At 42.0% G+C, this 22,077-nt stretch overlaps 1 protein-coding gene across 1 annotated transcript in view; it reads right to left on the bottom strand.

The window, feature by feature from the left end:
• Nucleotides 1–22,077, bottom strand: part of LAMA1 (laminin subunit alpha 1) — a 135,610-nt gene that overhangs the window by 106,805 nt on the left and 6,728 nt on the right. Inside the window, 1 exon segment of the mRNA XM_047090312.1 lies at nt 566–808. Within this exon segment, the coding sequence (XP_046946268.1) occupies nt 566–808 (243 nt within the window).

Below are 22,077 nucleotides of genomic sequence, written 5' to 3'. Positions count from 1 at the left end.
TGAGAGAGTGAGAGTTTCTCTGTTAATCTCTGCTCTTGAAACGAGGCAGGCTTGCTGCCGAGTTCCTGCTGTGAAGAGTGCTCAGGAGGGGTCTCGTAGTTTTATCTCATCAAGCCAGGTGCCACTAAAGAACGGTGTGTTTTTTATTACACTCTGACTCTAATGAAGTGTGTACAGTCTGGGTGTGGTGAGCATTGAGCTGAAATACTTTGTGAGCCATCTCTGACGCTCAACACCACCAAAGAGGAGAACTCCACAAAGAAAACTAGAAACTACATCTTTTAGAGGCATTTCAGTCCTCTCCTTAATATTTCCACAAACGTTCTTGAGCTGGTGTCACGAAAGATGCTCTGACAGTTATTGAGTTACAGCTGAGTGACCAGGGGCTCTCCTGGAAAGGACGAAATCAATACGGTGAAATGTACGGGTTACGACATCAATCATCAGCAGACACCAGTCAATACCTTAAACACAGCTGGAGAGTTAAAGATCTCTGTAACCTGAACTAAGATCTATTTTGAGTGTTCTGGTGAAACACCACATGTCACTGCGGTGGGCACAGTACCTCTCCGTGCTCAAGCGGCACCAGTCTGGAATAGTAGGAGGTGCAGATCACTTCATCATCAGCCCTGTAAGTGGGTGGCCCCCGTCTTGGAGTGATATTGTAACGGGTCAAACACTCCGTGTCACTGACTGCATAGTACTGCCAGGGGCTGAACTTGGTGCCATCCAGAGAACGCTCCAAAATCCAGTTTCCGGGTCGAGGGGCATTAGCAGCTTTGATGATGACGTAGGCAACTTGAAAGACCTGAAACGAAGACACTGAAAAATCTCAAACGAGAATCAGTAGCAATTACAAAAAACAGTTCCCTTGAAAGAACTATTAGACGATGATCACCAACGTCTCATAATGTAATTGCATAGAAGTATTGATCAGAAATATGTCTTGTGAATGTTCTCCTGGTGGCATTGCTTTTCCAAATAAACTCAAAAAGGACTCACAAATAAATTTATATTACTATAATTATTATCAACAGTATTAATATTAAATCAGTGCTTGTGCTCTTGTTTCTAGTGTCTTTCCATCTGGATTCTGGATGATAATAGTGACATTATATTTCATAAATAGTAGCCTAAATATATTTCTTTCTTTCTTTATTTTTGAGAGGGAGAGAGAGAGAGAGAGCACACACGCTCACTTGCAAACGGGAGGGGCAGAGAAAAAGAGAGAGAGAGAATCCCAAGCAGGCTTTGTGCTGTCAGCACACAGCCTGATCGGGGCTCCATCCAACAAGAGATCACGACCTGAGCCAAAATCAATAGTTGGATGCTCAACCGACTGAGCCACCAAGGCACCCCTTAAGTGTATTTCTTATAGTAACTTGGAAATAACACATCTGAATATGAGGGGGGGAAGTCAGTCCACTAAGCGTGTGCCCGTTTGAATGACGTAAATCCAAAGCACGAACAATCCTGAATGCTGACAAGACATGGAACAACAGGGAGTCCCATTAATTGCTGATGGAAATGCAAAATGGTGGCTTTGGAATGCAGTTTGTCAGTTTCTTACAAAACTAAACATATTCTTACCATAGAACCCAGCAACTGCACTCCTTGGTATTTACGTAAGTGAATGGAAAACTTCCACTGGTGAATAAACAAAGGGTGATACATCTCCAGTGATAAAAAGAAATAAGCTCTCACACTACAAAAAGATATGGAGGAACCTTAAATGCATGTTGCTAAGTGGAAGAGCCAATTTGAAAAGGCTACATATGATATAATTCCAAAAATGTGGTGTTTTGGAGAAGGTAAAAATACAGAGGCAGTAAAAAGATGAGTAGTTGTCAGGGGCTAGGGGCAAGGACAGATAACTAGGAGACCAAGAGGATTTTTAGGGCAGCAAAGCTACTCTGTATGCTACTGTAATTGCAGACACATATCATTATACATGTGTTAAAATCCATAGACTGTGCAACACAAGAGTGAAACAATGTAAATTAAGGACTTAGTTAATAACCATATATCCACATCGGCCCGTCAGCTAAAATGAATGTTTTACACTAATGCAAGATGTGAATAACAGTGCAGAGGAATGAGGGGGATATGGGACCCTGTACTTTACAGTCTTTTTTCTGTAAGCATAAAAACTGCTCAGAAAGATTAAAAACTATTCATTTAAAAGGAAATAAAATTAGAAAGTGTAGAGGAGGACTAGAGGGGAAAGGGGGATGTTGATGACCACTAGCCGGACGAGGAGACCGGCCAGGTAAATCTTGGGTTTGGAAGGGGCTCTTGTAGCTATGTAGCCCCAAATTCAGCACTAAAAAGGAATCATGTCTCCACCAACCAGCCTCTCTTGGAACACTGCAGTGGCAGGAAATTCATTTGCTCTGAAGATAGTTCTTTTGTTTTATGGAAATTTTCTCTGTTAGGGGATCTTTCCCTGTATTGATTCTCAAGGTGCCTCATAAATTCCATGCCCCAGAGCTTCAGAAAAGATGCTGATTCCATTTCCTGTAACTCTCCTCCAGACAGTCAAACATGCCAATCATATATCACCTCTGGAATCCAAAGTTTTCAGCGTCAACTTTCTATTTACCTGAAGATATTCATCACTTAACAAGACCTCATTGCCTTGTCGTGATGCCCGAAATACAGCCTTACTGTAAAATGCAGTTCCCATGAACTGAATACAAAATTTCGAATGTTTTCTGAATTGGGGAAAACATAGGAAAGATATTATGCCCTTTGTTCTTTAGCAAGCATTCACTCTTCTGTTAGTAAACTTAGATTAGGGTTGCAAGCAACAATACAAAAAAATGCCTTTTTCCGTGTAAACTGCTATTTGCCCCAGATTTCCTGTAACCCAGATAGTTAGAGGTGATTTTTGTAAACCAAAGTGAAATATTTTTTATTTTTAAAATATATATGTAATATACGCATATAAATGTGTACACACATATAGCATTTATGTGTATATATATTTGTGCGTATGTACATATATATATGTGTATGCTTTGGGAAGAAGTTATAATTTGCTTATTCTGAGGCTTATTGCCTCTGCGTTTTTTGTTTTTGTTTCTAGCTTCTCCATCTTAGCCCTCACCAATTCCAGGAACACAAGAGCTCCTAATGTTAACCCACCATAAGCCATATAATTTTACATTCACCTACTGACTCATTCTCTGGGAGAGACAATTCTATTTCATTATAGTAACTCTCTTCACCTGCAAGAAACATCCTCCAACCAAGCTTAGTCTGCAAGTGATAGAAGTGTGTCTGATATTTTGATGACCCGTATTCATGTGCTATTTCCTTTTAAAATGCAACCACTGTTTCTAAAGCACAGTAGACGTAAAACGATATTCTCAGGTTTCAGTAATGAGGAAAATGAGGAGCTGTGTATCTGCTATTCATGCTTGGAACGGGAACTGAACAGGCTATGTTGACAAATCTAGAACCATTTTTATCAATAAAGACCACCTTTAAACATGAAAATGATGCAAAGACTATTTTGTCCTGGCGTAAACATCTCCAGAAAACTCACCCATGAACACAACTTCATGATTTTTATTTGTGGTGATTGCAAAGAACCCTTTCCCCCAATTTTATAATTCATATATTTCATTATTTATGTAATGCTCCCCTGACTTACTATATTTTAATGTTACTGAAATACCGAACCCTTCTGAGAAGTACCTGCCAATAAATCTTACTGTCTCCTCTAGAACTAGTCCCGAAATACATCCAGAGTTTGTTATACAGCTTGGTGGCGGGCTACTTCCAGCTTCTCAGAGATCCAGCGCTCTCCCGGAGCATCCTGACAGATTTCTGCCTTCATAGGTTCCTCCTGTTTTTCTTTCTTTTTTTTTTTTTTAAATTTTTTTTTCCAACGTTTATTTATTTTTGGGACAGAGAGAGACAGAGCATGAACGGGGGAGGGGCAGAGAGAGAGGGAGACACAGAATCGGAAACAGGCTCCAGGCTCTGAGCCATCAGCCCAGAGCCTGACGCGGGGCTCAAACTCATGGACCGCGAGATCGTGACCTGGCTGAAGTCGGACGCTTAACCGACTGCACCACCCAGGCGCCCCTCTTTTTTTTTTTTTTAATTTAAACTTTAGTTAGTTAACATACAATACCATATTGGTTTCAAGAGTAGAACTCAATGATTCATCACTTACATACCACACCCACCATAACAATACCCATCACCCATCCTCCTTAATACCCATCACCCAGCCAGCCCATCCCCCACCTTCTTTCCTCCACCAACCCTTGGTTTGTTGTCTATCCTTAAGAGTCTCTTGTGGTTTGGTTCCCTCTCTTCTCTACCCCCGCCCCCCATCCCCATATATTCATCTGTTTTGTTTCTTAAATTCCACATATGAGTGAAATCATATGGTATTTGTCTTCTACTGGTTTTCAGAGCAACGCCCAAACTAATTGAAGGGAGAATATCTTCCTCTTTACTCATTACCTATCCAGTTGCTTTTGCAAATATTTCCATCATAGGAGTAGAACTCCATGATCATGGAACCTTGATCCTTCACCACTGGTGAATATGTTAAACTAGACTTTAAAAAATGGAGGTGCCCAGTGAGACAGTGTGATGGGGCAGCCCATTTGAGAGGGATAGAAGGAAACGAAATTCACAAAGACAGCTGAAATGAACTGTATTTACCTTCAGTTTTCCAGTTCCACATTTAAAAATGGAAAGAGCTAATAGGATGACTTCATACATTTTAAGAGCTTTATGTGTGTCATCTCATTTAATTCCAAACAATTCCTTGAATTCCCAATGATTGTTGTTCCCAGTTAATATATTTTTTTCAAAAGTTTATTTATTTTTTTTTTTTGAGAGAGAGGCAGAGAGAGAAGGAAAGAGAGAGAATCCCAGGCAGGCTCCACACTGTCAGCGTGGAGCCCGACGTGGGGCTCGAACCCACAGACTGCAAGATCGTGACTTGAGCAGAAATCAAAAGTCAGATGCTCAACCAACAGAGCCACCCAGGTGCTCCCCCTTCCATTTTACATATTTAAAAACTGATGAATAGAGGGGCGCCTGGGTGGCGCAGTCGGTAAAGCGTCCGACTTCAGCCAGGTCACGATCTCGCGGTCCGTGAGTTCGAGCCCCGCGTCAGGCTCTGGGCTGATGGCTCGGAGCCTGGAGCCTGTTTCCAATTCTGTGTCTCCCTCTCTCTCTGCCCCTCCCCCGTTCATGCTCTGTCTCTCTCTGTCCCAAAAATAAATAAAAAACGTTGAAAAAAAAAATTTAAAAACTGATGAATAGAGACGGTAAGAGACCAACTACTGAGTTGTAGGTTCCAATAAGAAATCAGGCAGATTTCAGGTAGAAATCAGGCTGACTCCAAAGTCAGCCACCACACCTCCTCCAGAGCACTGGTCCCCGAATGATCACACATACCTTAGGTTGCTGAACTTCCTTTTTATGATACAAAAATGAAAGATTCCTAACATTCACTTGGACAGTGCATTCATATCTAAACAAGTGCCGTGGAAGTTGTTCCAGTTAACTCTGGCATTTCTGTCGTGAGAGTCCTGGATGAGCCACGGGAGGGTACGGAGAATGTGCCAGAACCAAAAATTAATGACAGCTCATGCTTAATGTAGCACTTACTGTGGCCCAGGACAATGCTAAAGGCCTTATCAGAATTATTAATGCTTCATTAGAATCATTAGCTTTTCTAATCCTACCACTAACTTCTTCTTATGAAGTACATGCCGTTATTTCCACCACTTTACAGATGAGGAAACCGAGGCACCACAGAAAGGTTGTGTAATCTCAAGATCTCACAGGTACTCAAATGTGTAGCACAGGGCTTTGAGCCCACGCAGTCTGTACTCAACCACTATGCCACACTGCCACAGCTGGCAAGGTTCCAGGCTGGGGCAACTGGTGGGTCCTAGCCTAGTGTTTCCATTATTTCAATACCATGTTCTTGTATTTTCATTAAACTCTTTGTCAGCTTTCATACGGAGAGCTTAACCATAAGAAAAGGACACCAAATGGAAGGAGAACCAGAGGGGAGAAACTTCAGGACAATCCTTCAAGGAAGGAAACGTTTAACTCTTATCTTGATCAAGACCTTGGGCTGTGAAGCTAGGCATTGTTCTCACAATCTCTCAATAAATAGTCCTCAAGGTCCCCAAATTGGAGACAAAAAACAACAACAACAACAAAAAAAAAACAACCAGCCACAAACCAAGAAAGGGACTGGGAGCTATAAATCTGCAAAAGAGGAGAGGAATGCATGAAGCATTTAAACACAGTCTGTCCTTAAGCTGTGTTATTGACTGAATTGTGTCCCCAAAACTCATATGCTGAAGTCCTAATCCCTAGGACTGCAGAATGTGCCTATATACGCAGACAGGGTCTTTAAAGAGGTAATTAAAGTTAAATGAGGTCATATAAATGAGCCCTGATCTAATATGCCCAGTGACTTTATAAGAAGATTAGGACACAGATGCACACACACCGAAGGGGGACCATGTGGGGACACAGTAAGAAGCCATCTGCAAGCCAACAAAATAAGTCCCAGAAGAAATTAACCCTGCCAACATTTTGACCTTGGACTTCTAGCCTGCAGAACTCTGAGTATATAAATTTCTGGCATTTGTTTGTTTGTTTTTTACTGTTTATTTATTTTTGAAGAGAGAGACAGAACATGAGCAGGGAAGGGGCAGAGAGAGAGGGAGACACAGAATCCGAAGCAGGCTCCAGGCTCCGAGCTGTCAGCACAGAGCCCGATGCGGGGCTTGAACCCACAAATCATGAGATCCATGACCTGAGCTGAGGTCGGACGCTTAACTGACTGAGCCGCCAGCACCCCTAAACTTCTGTTGTTTAAGCCACCACGTCTTTCGTATTTGCTATGACAGGCCTAGCAAATTCATACAAGTTCTAATTCACGAACTGTGCCTTGATAAACAGGACTTAACACATAACATAGAACAAGTGAGGGATTCTATGTTAGTGTATAGAATCTTAAACATTTGCCCTAATGAAATCTGTGATAGTCCTGTGTTTCTTTAGGGTTTTTTTTGTTGTTGCTTTTGGTTTTTTGCATGGTTGACTAAACTGCCTTTTGTCTCCACGTAAGGTTGGCTGAACACAAGCTGATGAAGCAGTTTTCACCAGACTCAGAGCCACTGCGGTCTTGCCAAACCTGCAGCTGATACAGCCATTTCAAAATCCACCTTCATCACGGTTTTCCGCCAAGTGGCCTTTGTTAATGATCACTGGAATGCACATAAACAGCGTCACATAAATAAAGTAGACGTACATCAAACACCACTTTCTACAGAGGAATCCAGACAGGAATTTTCACGTGGGCCGCCATCTTAAACATATTAAATCCACCTCAGGGACAGGCATCTGAAAAATACAGAGAGCCTAATTCTCCAACATTGGAGGTTAATTTCCAGCGTACATGGAGAAGTGAAGTATCTCATCTCCACAGAAAGCTCAACTTCTCTCTGTTGGGCCACATAATCCGCAGGGACCCAGATACCGCGCAGGATCCCCTCTGGAAATTCTCCATACAAGCACTGACCTGCCTCCGCAACGGTCACTACACAGTGAACGGAGGAATGTTTTCTTTCTAATGTGATGGAAAAGAGCTTTTTGCCGACAAAAGAGTTTGGGGTTATGGGTTAAATTATATTTTTTAAAAGTTAAGTGCATTTGATAAGTAATATTGCTCAATTATCCCTCCAAAAAGTAGTGAATTTGTGCTTGGTAAGCTTTATTTCTTGGGACATTATTAGGATACGAAATTCAGAATGACCATTTGAATTAGTATTTACCACTCAGGAATAAAGAGGTTATTATTTACCAGAAGGCTGACTACTACCGCAGATATGAACCTCTGCTGGTTTTAGAATATCCATCACTCTAATTGATAATTAGATTATCAATCTAATCAGTTGATAATCATGGGAAGCAGCAGGGGGAGTTTGGGGCTTAGGTTACTTGACACACAGGATACGTGCGATGCACTTTTTAGGTAAACCTCTTACGGGCAATCACCTTACAATGTCATTTCTACCGTATTTTAGTTGGCTGTTTTACTGATCTCTCTTCATTTTAGGACCTGTATACAAAATTAACAGACAGAAGGAAACAGCGTTGTGAATGAGAAGAGCATTCTGGAATAAAACTAGATTTCTTTTCCTTTAAATTTGGTGCCGTCATTAGAAATGCAAAATGAACACATCAAAATCCCAATCTGCCCTCTGCTTTCTTTTCTTTTTTGCCTTTTCTTTTCACTGGGATGGGGGGACTTGGCTACCGGTAGTGACAAATTTAAATCAAGTAGGTTTCCTTCCTTAACTTTAAGATGCGTGGCTCAGAAAAACGAGGAATGGCCCACTTTTGAACCAAGCCCAGATGCTTCAAGTAGACACCAAGGAAAAGCCAAAATAATAAAGATGGTCACCAACCAATGGAGGGCACCGAGATATGAGCCTGTCTAAAAAGGAAACGGTAACTTATAACCAGCAATCGGAGGATGGGGAAGCGATACTCAAAACATCTGTCAGAAGCAGTTCTGTGTTTCATCAACTAGAAAAGCTACTTTAAAAAGGACAGTCAGTAAGCTGTCCCATGTCACAGTTTCCATTTAAGGACGACTAGCAAGTATTTCAAAGGAAAAGTGTCATACTACTTGAAGAAGTCAAAACTGGAAAGTAAGATGTTAGTTTTCATTCCCTGTGTCAGTGCATTCCTCCACATAATTGTTCTCAGTGCTCAACGTTGCCAAGTGTTCTGGAACGCTTTTGCTAAATTTTGTGGAAGATTAGTCGGAACTACCTCAAAAGCACAACGAGGCATGTCACCCAATGCCCTGCGTGGAGATCTTCACCCTTTTTCCCACTCTGTGTCCTGTGACGGCCCGGCACCCCTACAATGAGACAAACCCGCTTGTGAGATGCACGTACTGGTCACTCTCAGACCTAAGAAATACAAAAGGCACCTTTCCTATCCCCTGACTCCTACCCTCCACCAGTTTTTCACCTATGAATCTCATAGCCTTCAAAATTACATTAGGCTTTTCCCCAAAATGCAGCCTCCCGTTGATTTATGTTGGAGCAGAAGTGGCAATAAATAATTTCCCTTTCTTCCCCTACTCACTGCGAAGTAGGCTCAGAAATCTGTCACAGAAACTGAAGAAAGAAGTCAGCAATATTCCAGAAAAAGGGAAAAAATGGAGGTTGCAGCTTCAATGGGTAGCTGTAGTGGTCTGTGTGGCTCTGCGTCACGGGCGGAGTGGACATGTGCACACCCGCCCCGTGACCTTGCCCTGCGGGTCAGGAACCTGTGTCCTATGAATAACCTGCCCAACAAGAGAAGAATAGGGATGTGGCCCTACCTGGGTCAGCTCTTCAGCCAGCTAGACAAACACCTGCTCCTCTCCAGGGGAGGAGGAGGGAGAGGCAGAGAAGCAGAGATGTCATTCTCAGAGATGCTCCCCATAGGGACACATGAGGACGGGAGCAAGGAGTGCTCCCTAACAACGTTTCGCTGGAGCTTCATTCAATAAACACTGACTGAGTGTCTGCTTTGTGACGGGGACTGTATGGGGCAGGTGCAACCAGTACAGCGGGGAAGGGGAGGACATGGTTAGCGTGGCTGGATGCCCTGATGGACAAGACAGAGGTTGGCCAAGTCCCCAGGAAGACAGAAGGTGTTGAAGGTGTCTGGCTGTGGCAGGGGAGGCCAGCCTAAACTGGAGAAGATGGGGTGGTCGGGGAAGTCTTCTCTGAAAAGAGGGGAGGCCTGAGGAGGAGATGTCGAGGTAAAGCAAGAGAAGGTGCAGAGGGACAAGAAGTGAAGACCCTACGGGGCCAGAGCACAGAGTGGTGTAGAAATGGCAGGAGGCCAGGCCAGCTTGGGTGTAGACAGAAGGGGGGAGACGGGGAAGGACACCATGTTCAAACTTTTAGACCATTAGAGGACCTTGAACCAGGAGGCTGCAGAGTCAGCAGGGGTGAAAAGATAATGGAACTGGATGTTGGTGCTGGGAAATTGGGAGAGATGGTGACACTGATGTAGTGAAGGCCAAGACCAAAAAGAGAAAAGGTCAAGTGGGTCTTAAGGAGTTTTCTTTTTCTTTCTTTTTTTTTAACGTTTATTTATTTTTGAGAGACAGAGACATGGCACGAGTGGGAGAGGGGCAGAGAGAGACACACGCACAGAATCGGAAGCAAGCTCCAGGCTCTGAGCTGTCAGCACAGAGCCCGACACGGGGCTTGAACTCACAAGCTGTGACATCATGATCTGAGCCGAAGTTGGACACTCAGCCGACTGAGCCACCCAGGTGCCCCTCTTTTTTTTTTTTTTTTTTTTAAGTTTATTTATTTTGAGAAAGAGAGAGCATGAGCGAGGGAGGGGCAGAGAAAGAGTTAGAAAGAATCCCAAGATGGCTCCATGCTGTCTTCACAGAGCTGGATGCAGGGCTAGAACTCACAAACTGAGATCATGACCTCAGCTGAAGCCAAGAGTCGGATACTCAACTGACTGAGCCACCCAGGTGCCCCAAAGGGTTTTCTAAAAAGTCAAATATAGGGGCGCCTGGGTGGCGCAGTCGGTTAAGCGTCCGACTTCAGCCAGGTCACGATCTCGCGGTCCGGGAGTTCGAGCCCTGCGTCGGGCTCTGGGCTGATGGCTCAGAGCCTGGAGCCTGTTTCCGATTCTGTGTCTCCCTCTCTCTCTGCCCCTCCCCCGTTCATGCTCTGTCTCTCTCTGTCCCAAAAATAAATAAAAAACGTTGAAAAAAAAAATTTAAAAAGTCAAATATAAGTTTGAAGAAAACACAAAGAGGTCAGGCAGAGCTCTCCAACTCTGGCAGGACCCTCTATCCACCTCTGGAAGATGGAACAGGTCTGTCCCACATGGCCCCACAACCCACACTTTCCCCTTCTTTCCTCAGTCTCAGAAACTTCTGGCTACAAACATTTGGAAATCAACTTCTTTCCACTTCATCTGCTAGAACTCCCAATGGCCTATGTTGCCCTAGTCGTTCTCGCAATGGTTTGCGTGCTTCCTATCCCTTCTCATCACTAATCATGAGAAAACAGTGTCATCACACCCTATGAAAGTAAAAGGGGCTCCTAATCATTAAGCCTCCCAAATCCAACTGGCGATACCATCCAGAAAAGCTGTGTAAATCTGCACTTGACTGACTCCACTAAACATTAACCTATTAGTTACACATTTACAACTCCTAGAAACAATAATTATGTGTTTCTTTCCTTTGGTCACGAAATCTAGCTGAATCGTTTATAGTTTTAGCACTAGAGAAATTAGAAAGCATTTTATTTTTTGTTTTTGCAAGATTTCATTCTTTGGTCTATGTCCTATTTAAAGATTGTCATTTTTCTTTAGATACATCTAACTTCACTGAGCATCTATCACTTGTCAGGCATCAAATGGATGGTTATCACATTTAAATGATCACACTTAAAGCTTTTTTTAAAAAAAATATCTAAATAAGTGTCTCATGCAGGATGGCTTTTGTTTACTTAAGAAAAATGTGGTGAAAATGTAAAATGGTGCAGCCATTATGGAAGACAGTATGGAAGACAGTCCTCAAAAAATTAATCATAGAATTACCATATGACCAAGCAATCCCACTTCTGAAAGCAGGGACTCAAAGAGATACCAATATACCAATGTCTATAGTGGCACTACTCACAATACCCAAGAGATGGAAATAACCCAAATATCCATCAGTGGATAAATGGGTCAACAAACCTTGGGATGTCCCTATTCAGCCTTAAAAAGGAATGAAATTCTAATACATAACACAACATGGGTGAACGTTGAGGACATTATGCTAAGTGAAATAAACCAGATGCAAAGGATAAATCCTGCATGATTCCACTCATATGGGTCACCTAAAAGTCAAATTCATAGAGACTGGATTATTCACCTAGAGGTAAATAGTGGTGATGATTTCACAACAGTGTGAATGTACTTAATGCCACTGAATGGCATGCTTAAAAAAAAAAAATGGTTACGATGGCAAATTTTATGTATATTTTACCACAAGAAAAAAAAAGGATGGGAAAATAGGGAGAGAAAAGTAAATGGCATGAAGATTCAACTTTTCCTGGAAGATGGAGGTTTCTAAATTGCATGTGAGTAGAACACATTATTTCCAGTCAGGGAACTCTGGAGAAGCCCATGAAGCCACGTGGAGGTCAAGCAAACAGCTCAGAAGGGACATCGGGAATCTCATCTTTCCCATGACCTTGTTTCTGTCATGATGGTACTTCACAAAATATAAAATCCAAGCCCCAAACCACTCAGGTTGGAGAAGGGAAGGAGGCCCTGGCGATGCCTTGACTGAAGACCCACAGTTCAGACAGACTGTTTTCCTCCCTGGAGCTACTTCCTGAACCACGAGCTGACTTCTGGGAAGCCCTGTTTCCTGCCTGGCCCGTAGGTAAATCTGGTATAAAGCAATAAATAACCCTGAATAGTGGCCACCTCAGTGGAGGCCTACTGCCTGGTTACATTACTGGCTTTCTTGTGCTTCTACTGTATGAAGAACAAAGGTAAATATCCTCGGATAACAGGCCATAAAACACTACAGAAAAGAGAAAATTTTAAATCATAAGACGGATGACAATTTTCAGTCACCCTCTACATATGAGGGGGAAAGTTCTTAGAAACTTGTGAATATGTACTACATCCGTCACTTGATTTACTTTTAAAAACTATGATTAAGAGTCCAAAGTTAATCAAAAACTATTATAGAGGGGGGTATATGGGAACTCTTATACTTTTCACTCAATTTTCCTATAAATAGAAAACTTCTCTGCAAAATAAAGTCTATTACTTTGTCGAAAACAAACTATTTACACATGACTATCGTAGTTATCACTCTAAGAAAGCTTAAACCACCCCAGTTGGCTAATGGGTGGTTTTTAGACTTCACCAAATTTCTCAGGATATCTGGTGTGGACAGCTGTGACTCCCCAGCTAATAATCTGCAGGTTTTAATTTGATCACACAGCTTTTCCAGACTTCATTTCCGTACCTTATGGCGCATAAAGGGCAGGCCAGAGGGAGCCAGTGCCCTCCAAGTATCTGGATACAAATCTCAAAGGGATCCCAGGCCTCAGGAAGTGCACTGGCATAAACAGGCTGCTGTCCGGGTCACTAGGGATTTTCTACCTTTATCGCTCTGGCAACTTTGTCTGTCATCTCACCAAGAATAATGCTCACAGAGCAAGACTTCCAGATTCACTCTCCCCCAGGTAACACATTTTAGTTTCTTACCATCTAGAGAATTATAAAACTAGATTTGATGTTTTACACAAGTCAGGCTTAAAATGATAAATCCAGAGCGTGTTCTATTGTCCCACTGCATTATTCACGACGAAGAAAGCGAATACGAATCGATACGTTCTTTACTTGTTCCACATTGTAAGTGTAGCGTGAAATAATGCATAGGAAAACACTTTATAAGATGCTCACTATGGCTGGAAGGTACCACTATCAGAGTTTTTGTTACTTTTCTCAAGTGCCATAGTGATTCTTCTGACAAGTGGTACCTCCCCAAACAATGATATTTAGAGTTAATTCAACGTTTTGCTGGTTGATTACAATAGGAGTTGAAAATTCTGTCCTGTCTCTTGCATGGATGTTCAAATATCTAAGAGTGTCACTACCATGTTACAAGCAATTTGATGGCTCCTGTAGAGATGAATAATCATAACATAATTTATACCTGTGAAGATAATAGACAAGGATAAATAAACATTGTTTAAGCATCTGAATTCAGCCCAGTGCCCCCAAATATATGTCCAATACAGTGACATAAATCAATAAGTATATGTTACATCTGAATAAATGCATTAACAAATAATAACAAATAAACAAGCAAATAGTAGACGCTCTGCTATTCGATTAGCAGAGAACAAAAATCTCTGAGCTGCTGAGGGGTTGTGAGACACACACACTCACTGTCAGAGAGCATATAAAATAACAAATATTTCTGAAAAACTAAGGCAGTGAAGATCACATTTGAGGGGCGCCTGGGTGGCTCAGTTGGTTAATATCTGACTTAGGCTCAGGTCATGATCTCACGTTCATGAGTTCGGGCTCACTTCAGGTGAGCTTGAGCCCTGCTTTGGACGAGCTCTGCTTCTCTCTCTCTCCCTCTCTGCCCCTCACTCACTTGCATTCTCTCTCTCTCTCTCAAAAAAAAAGAAAAAAGATCACATTTGAAAGATGTTTAAGCTCTTGGACCCAATAATCCCATTTCTCGGAATCTACACTAAAATATAATCAGACCTTCAGTCATAAAAATATCCAAACATTTGTTGCAGCATGACTTTATAAAATTGGAAATGCCTTATATGTCCAACAATGGGAACAGGTTGAATAAATTATCATGTACCCAGATGGTGACCTATTATTCTGTCATTAAATATTGTTATAGGAATTTCGAAGATGACCATGAAGAAGAAGTTGGTACTGCCTGGCCCTCCCGGAGTAAACAACTAGAAAACTGGATAAAGTATACAAAAGAGTGGTTCTAAAAAATTAGGGAGGCCTGAGTGGCTCAGTCAGTTAAGCACCCAACTTTGTCTCAGGCCATGATCTCACGATTTGTGAGTTCGAGCCCCACATCGGGCTCTGTGCTGACAGCTTAGAGTCTGGAGCCTGCTTTGGATTCTGGGTCTCCCTCTCTCTCTGACCCTTCCCCACTCATTCTCTGTCTCTCTCTGTCTCAAAAACAAACATTAAAAAGTTTTTAAAGAATTGGACAGCAGGAAGCACAGGACAGTGATTCCGGGGAGACGAGGTTATTGCCTGGAGACACTTTCTGGACAGTGGTTTGTCAATGTCTTACAGTCAAATACTGACATATCCTCTGGCTATGCAATTCCAATCCTAGAGAAACAAAAACATAGGTCCAGAAAAAGATGCGTATGAGAATGTTCGTGGCAGCTTTATTTACAGTAGTCAAAAACTAAGGCAACTAGTATACAAATGAGTTCTTCGATCTAAGGCATAATACAGCGATTACAGTCCACAATACTTTATAATAAACTTCAAAGTCACTAAGAGACTACAGCTTAATTGTTCTCAACACGAAAAAGACATGATAGTTACATGACACAATAGAAGTGTTGGCTAACGCTGCTGTAGTAATCATACTGCGATAAGAAATATATCAAACCAAGTTGTGCATCTCAGACTTTTACAGTGTTGTCAATTACATCTCAATAAAAAATAAATAAAATAAAACAGGCGTTGAGAAAAAGAACTGGAATAACCCAAACAACACAACAAGAGGATGGATAAAACAAATGTTGGCATATTCACGAAGTAAAATACTACCCAGAAATTAAAGAACAAGCCACCAATACCAGCACCTGTGGCTGCGTCTCACAGCACGCTAAAAGAAGCCAGACAAAATGACACACTGTTTAATTCCATTCGTGTATTATATAACCGGAAAAGCTAATCTAAAGTGAGAAACTTGGGGTGCCTGGGTGGCTCAGTCGGTTAAGAGTCCGACTTCAGCTCAGGTCACGATCTCGCGGCCCGCGAGTTCGAGCCCCGCGTCGGGCTCTGGGCTGACAGCTCAGAGCCTGGAGCCTGCTTCCGATTCTGTGTCTCCCTCTCTCTCTGCCCCTCCCCCGTTCATGCTCTGTCTCTCTCTGTCTCAAAAATAAATAAACCTTAAAAAAAAAAATTTGTTTTAAATAAATAAAGTGAGAAACTTCCAGAGGAGTTGGTGGTGGGAGGGGGAGGGGCTGGTAGAGCGCAGACTGGGAAGGCACAGGGGGGGTGGTGGGGCCGTGGAAATGGTCTGTATTTCGATAAGGCTGTGGCTTACACATGTGTCTGTAGGTGTCAGAACCCACCCAACTATACCCTTACGACGGGTGCATTTCACAGTGTGTAAACTGTATCTCAATCAACAGGAAAAATGAAAGAAGACATTTATTACAGGACTGAATGTACTATTTTAGCTCCATAAACATGCCTTTCCCTAGCTGCTCTCCTGTGTACCCTTCCTCATTCCCTGCTCCCTTCCTTCACTCCCTTCACTTGGGTTGTCTCCCTGATTCCCTAAGCTTCCCTTCCTTATGTTCTCCAAGCACCCTCAACCCCTATTCCACAGGACCAAAGAGGTCTGCTTACTTGCCCATTTCCCCCACGACCAGAGGCCCTGAAGGCCAGACTCAGCCTTAAGTAACAATCAAAGCAGCAGTGATAACAACCAATATATAAGGAAGCTACTGTTTGTTGCGTACCTTCTCTGCGCTAAGGGTTTTCCCCAAATGCCATCACTGTCTTGTTCATCAAGGAATCCTGAGGCCCTAGCACCCAATAGGCAGAGATCATGAATTATTAAATATATACCGTGTTCTCACCTAGGATGGAATAGATCAAAAGGTAATTCCTAAGGCACCTGGGTGGTTCAGTCGGTCAAGTGTCCGACTTAGGCTCAGGTCATGATCTTATGATTTGTGAGTTCAGGCCCCGCGTCAGGCTCTGTGCTGACAGCTCAGAGCCTGGAGCCTGCTTCGGATTCTGTGTCTCCCCCTCTCTCTACCCCTCACCTGATCACACTCTGTCTCTCCCTCAGAAACAGATAAACATTAAAAAAAAAAAATCTAAAAAAAAAAGGTAACTCCTGGTAATTAATATCACAAGTGATTTTTTAGAAACTTTTTGCCTTGTATTTTTTTGTATTTAAAAAATTTCCACTTCTATATCAAAATAAAGGATGTTTCTGCACAGGGAAAAGGTCAATTGAGGACATTGAAAACACAAGAGCTATTTTGAGGTATAGCTGAGGTATTCATGAGCTCCTTTGTTTTTTTCTAGTTGTCCCAGCTTTATTTTTAAGGATAAAGATGCTGCAGTTTGAGTAGATCACTAAGTAAAAAGAAAGAAATAAAAACCCAGCAAACGCTAGAATGGATTCCAATGGCACCATATTTTCCAAAGAAGTATTTCTTCAGAAATTAAAACTTATCTTTATAACAGGAAGAAATAATGATTTCAGAACAGACCTCTCTCTTTCCATACATATACAAAAAAACTGTATTTTGAAGTCAAAATAATTGGGGACAAGAAAAGTATATTGAGACAGGGTCTCAAAACCTGCACTGATTTCCCAGAATCCTCACCAAAGCCCAATCTAAGAAGCCCTGTTGTGTAAAACATACTGTATTAGTGAGGCCAATCCTCTGACTTTCAAAACAAAATAAGGGGCAGGGGATGCTAAACGAAATGTGCTAAATGGCAATATGCTTATGCTTGACTGTTCAGCAAACTATTGATAATACATAAATGATAAAGCTCAAAAATAAATCTTGTCAGGGCACCTGGGTGGCTCAGCTGGTTAAGTGTCTCACTCTTGCTTTTGGCTCAGGTCATGATCTCACACATCCCGAGATCGAGCCCCGTGTCCGGCTCTGTGCTGACAGTGAGGCGCCTGCTTGAGATTCTCTCTCCCCCTCGTCCTCTGCCCCTCCCCCACTCACGCTTGCTCGCTCTGCCTCCCTCTCGCAAAATAAACAAGCATTAAAAAAATAAATCTTGTCAAGAAACAGAAGTCTGTACAGTCCTTGAAGCCTGGTCTCAGTTAATTTCACTTATTCAGCGCACCTGCCAGGAACATTGAACAATTCAAGGTATAGTATTTGTGTCCCCATTTGATCCTATAGCTCTTTAGGACACCAAAAGATAAAGGCATGGCACCTAAGACGAGCTGTGGGAGGCTGGCAGAAGAAGCCCCTCAGAGACAGGCGTTGTCAGAAGTATGAGGCAGTCACAGTTTTACAACAGGCCTCCAACTGTTTCCCCCTCCCCCGCTGACAGGCTGGGGTGGTTCCATGTTTCCTCTACTTGAATCTCCCATGACTGCAATGACTGGGTGGCCCATAGCGCCCAGGGAGGTGCTGCCACGTGACTCTGGAGGCCAGGTCTACGTGGGGACACGACTTCTGGAACTTTCTCTGGAACATTTGTGCTGGAGCCCTGAACTGCCATGTAGGCATTCTGCCTTAAGGCTGCCATGCTATGAGGACGCCCACACCAGCCCACATGGAGAGACCACACAGAGAGGTCTTGAGACCACATGAGGCCCCAGCTGCCCCAGCACCCCCTTCTCAGCTGCCCCAGTACCCTCTCCCCAGCTGCCCAGACCCCTCTTCCTAGCTGCCTCAGCACCTCCTCCCCAGCGGCCCCACCTCCAACCCCCATGCCTGCAACCTTACCCTTAGACCCACTCAATCAAGCCCTTCCTGAAATACTCACCCATAGAAACTGGGATAAATATAATGAATGCTGCTGTTTGAAGGCATAAAGGTTTGCTGTGATTTCTTACACACTAGATACACAATAGATAACTGGAGAAGTTGCATATGAAACAATAAAATGAGATAATAAAAATACGAAAACAAAAGAAAGACCTAGCTACCAGAGTAGCAGTTTCACAGAGAACAGGACGAAAAAGATAAAAATGCCTGAAGGACAAGGATTTTGTGTGGCTTACTTCAGACCACAATGAAGAGCTTAAGATTTCTTCCAATCTATTCTTTTTGCCAAACAAATTCAAGAAAAACTTAACATGTGAAATTGGTTGAGTATAAAGTAACAGAAAATTGAAACAGAATGAATCCTTTTGAATCAATGCAAGTATACGGTTAACAATAATTCCTACCACAGTTTCCAGGAAGGGTCTTTGCATGACCTCTTTTAATGAACAGCCAAGACTCCCCTGCAATGAGAAACTCCAACTTACATGCAATTCTTGTTCTAAAAATCTTTCAAGATTTTCCCCCTGAAGACTGTGAAATCTGCCTGTTCTTTTCTTATTTACCCTGTGAGTGTGCTTAGCAAACACCTTCTATTTGGATATGACACAATAATAAACCTCAATCTAGTTCTGGTCAATTTTTCAGAAATTTTAGGGAAAAAACAACAGACATCCAAATTAATGAGGTTTTATAAAACCCGGCAAACAAGCAGCTATTGTTTAAAGGTTCGTATAAAACAAAGGCCCTTCTGTGATTATGTTCCCACAACAAAGTGCCACTTCCTAATTAAACCTACACAGAAAATAAAAAGCACTGCTTCAAAAGGCAGTTTTATTTTCAGTGCTATAGGAACCATTTCCTTTTTTTACGAAACATATTTTATCTTCTAAACGAACGTTACAAATTTTGACTCACAAATCTGACCACCTCCCAGTGACAGTTTTTTCCCAGGTTTTAAAAATTTTCGAGGGAGAGTACAACACATTGGTTCATTTTCCTGCTTCTTGGCCAAAAAACACATGGCCGCTAGCACCCAAATCTACCAGTGACCGTAGGGAAAGGACCCCCTGAGTGGCAACATGAAGAAAGAGAAACAAGGGAAGGGTTTAGGAAGACCTTGAACTATCCCACATCAGGAGGAAATTCTATGAGATCCAGCCAGTCTCCCCGTAACAGGAAAACAGTGATAGGAGACCAGGAACAAATGAGGTGAGACAGTAGCATAGTGTGGAAGGAACCAGAAGTCCCGATGTCCAATCCCAGCTTCAGCACATACAGCCACTTAACCCTGGGTGAGCCAGTGAACCACTCTGTGCTGCAATGTGCTTACCTCCAAAGAGACCATCTGTATTCCAGGACTTTTGGGGAGAGCAGATAAAATAATATGGATGAGGAAAAAAATGCTTTGTAGTCTATAACCTATACTTATGTTAGTATGTACACAAATATAGATTCCTATATATATTCATTGTATATAAGTACACAATACATAGATATGTATACAATATATACATGTATAGATTTAATATGCCATATATAGATTCTATACCTACTGTATATAATTCTATATTATATATTTTTATAAGTTCTATATGATTCTAAATTCTATATGTTATCGATAAGGCTTCCAGTCAACAGCAGGTCAGTAGTTGACTTATACATGAATTTTCAACTGCACAGGTGGTCAGTACCCCTAACCCCCACACTGTCTAAGGGTCAACTGTGTAAGTCCTACACATACATATCATATATATACATATATATATATATATATATATGTAAAATACATATATGTCCATATGCAAGGTATATGTATAGATTCCTATACACATACAGGCAATATTCCTTTTTAATGGGATCATCAAAATAAAACTAAACACAAACTTGCAGTATGAACCTTGAAACTGATTTGTATTCACCGTATTACTTCATTAGCATACATATGAGATCACACTCTTTTTTTTAACCCAGTTATTACCCATAACAGAAACAGAAAATAACTAAAATGTCAGGCATGGGGATTCTTATGCAAGTGATGGGTAAACCATGTAGAAGAATATTAATGTACTTTCAAAAATTATTAATAATGAGTTTTAGCTATGTTGGGAAATGCTACAAAGTTAATAAAACATCAGGACACAAACATATATGTCAAAAGTTTCAGGGATCGTATTGCCCATTGATGAAGACAGAGCCCAGGCTCTTGAACCCCAGTGAGTTCTACTCTTGAGCAAGTTACCTGAACTCCCTAAGTCTCAGTTTTGTCATTTGTCAAAAGGAGATCATAGTAAGACCAAACTCATAGTGTGAGTATGAGGATTTGATGATGTAACACCCATAATAAATCTGTTATACATGATAGCATTATTGCAGCATTATTAAATACACAGAAATCCATGCAAAAGCCTAAAAGCAATATGCTGATGTTATTTTGGTTGCTTTGGAGGGAAGGGATTATAAGGTTTTCTGCCTCTTTACACTTACCTGAACCTTCTAATTTTTCTACCATGAGGCCATGTACTTTTCTAACTAGGAAAAAAAAAATCGTTTTTGACTTATGAATGTATTTCTCAACATCTGCATAATTGCATCCTTCAGCCTTCTGCTACTAGCTAACTCCAACCAGATTATATCAAGTTCTTGGTTAACCTTTTTTCGGGTGATATCTAAAGATCTTTGGGACTTCAAAGTCACTTGTGGACTACAAATATGACAGGAGGAAAGGAAGCTCACATTTATTTAGTGTGTGGAGTTTGTCAGGTGCTTGACTAGGAACAACATTTCATCCTCAATGCTGTGACCTTCTACTTTGTAAATTATGAAAGCATAGTGCCCAATTACACTTTACACATCTCCATGGCACCACACAATCAAGAAGTAACAATAAATACATATATAAATAAAGGAACTGCCTCCCTTTTCCTCCACCACTGTCCTTCTTAAAGTCACGGTACCAGGGTATCACCCTGTATGGTCTCTAAGCCAAGATCTAAGGACACACCCAGTCTGTCAATGTATCAAAAGGCACTCCATGGTTTGCCCATGAAAATTCCAAATTTTGCATTTTTATTCCAAAGCTGATCTAAAAACTTACTATAAGCATATTCAGGATCTGGCCAACCACGGTGAAACTACTGTTCCAGGGTTCAAGGCCGTGTCTCTGTGTTTACATGGTTGCAATGGCACAAGTGATGACCTACTGAGAAGACAGTCTCTGTGCTGGTTGCAAAGCAACCGCAAATCCACCTTTCTATACTCTGCTTTGGGGGGCTTTGAGTGGAGGCAATAGTAGGAGGCCAGAAGACTGGAAGGCAGCCTCCCCCACGCCTCTAGATGCCAATAACCCAGTCGCCTCCCCTGGTTCCCCTTCAGCCATTAGCATCCCCGAGTTCCCTTGGTACTCTCTTCCCCAGTCCTCCAACACTGTTTAACCTGTTCCTCGTGCTAGATACATCCCTGTAAATAACTGGTGTGGTTTCTGATTTCCTGATTGGATGGACCCAGCTGATACAAAACAGCATGTATTTCACAGTATACCAACTTTCAAAAGTTGTGGTAAAATATACATAACGTAAAAAATGACCATTGTAGCCATTTTAAGTGTGCGGTCCATTGGCACGAAGTACATTCATATTGTTGTGCAGCAATCCCCGCCATCCACCTTGAGAACTTTTTCACCTTCCCAAACTGAAAGTCTGCACCCATGAAACACTGACTCCTCAGTCCCTCCTCCCCTCAGCTCTGGCAGACATCA

This window comes from Lynx rufus, unplaced genomic scaffold (assembly GCF_022079265.1).
Source record: "Lynx rufus isolate CCGP_SWC_20201006 ecotype Redwood Valley unplaced genomic scaffold, mLynRuf1.p SCAF_29, whole genome shotgun sequence".
NCBI classification, from domain to species: Eukaryota; Metazoa; Chordata; class Mammalia; order Carnivora; family Felidae; genus Lynx; species Lynx rufus.
This window is presented reverse-complemented; position numbering and strand designations above follow the sequence as displayed.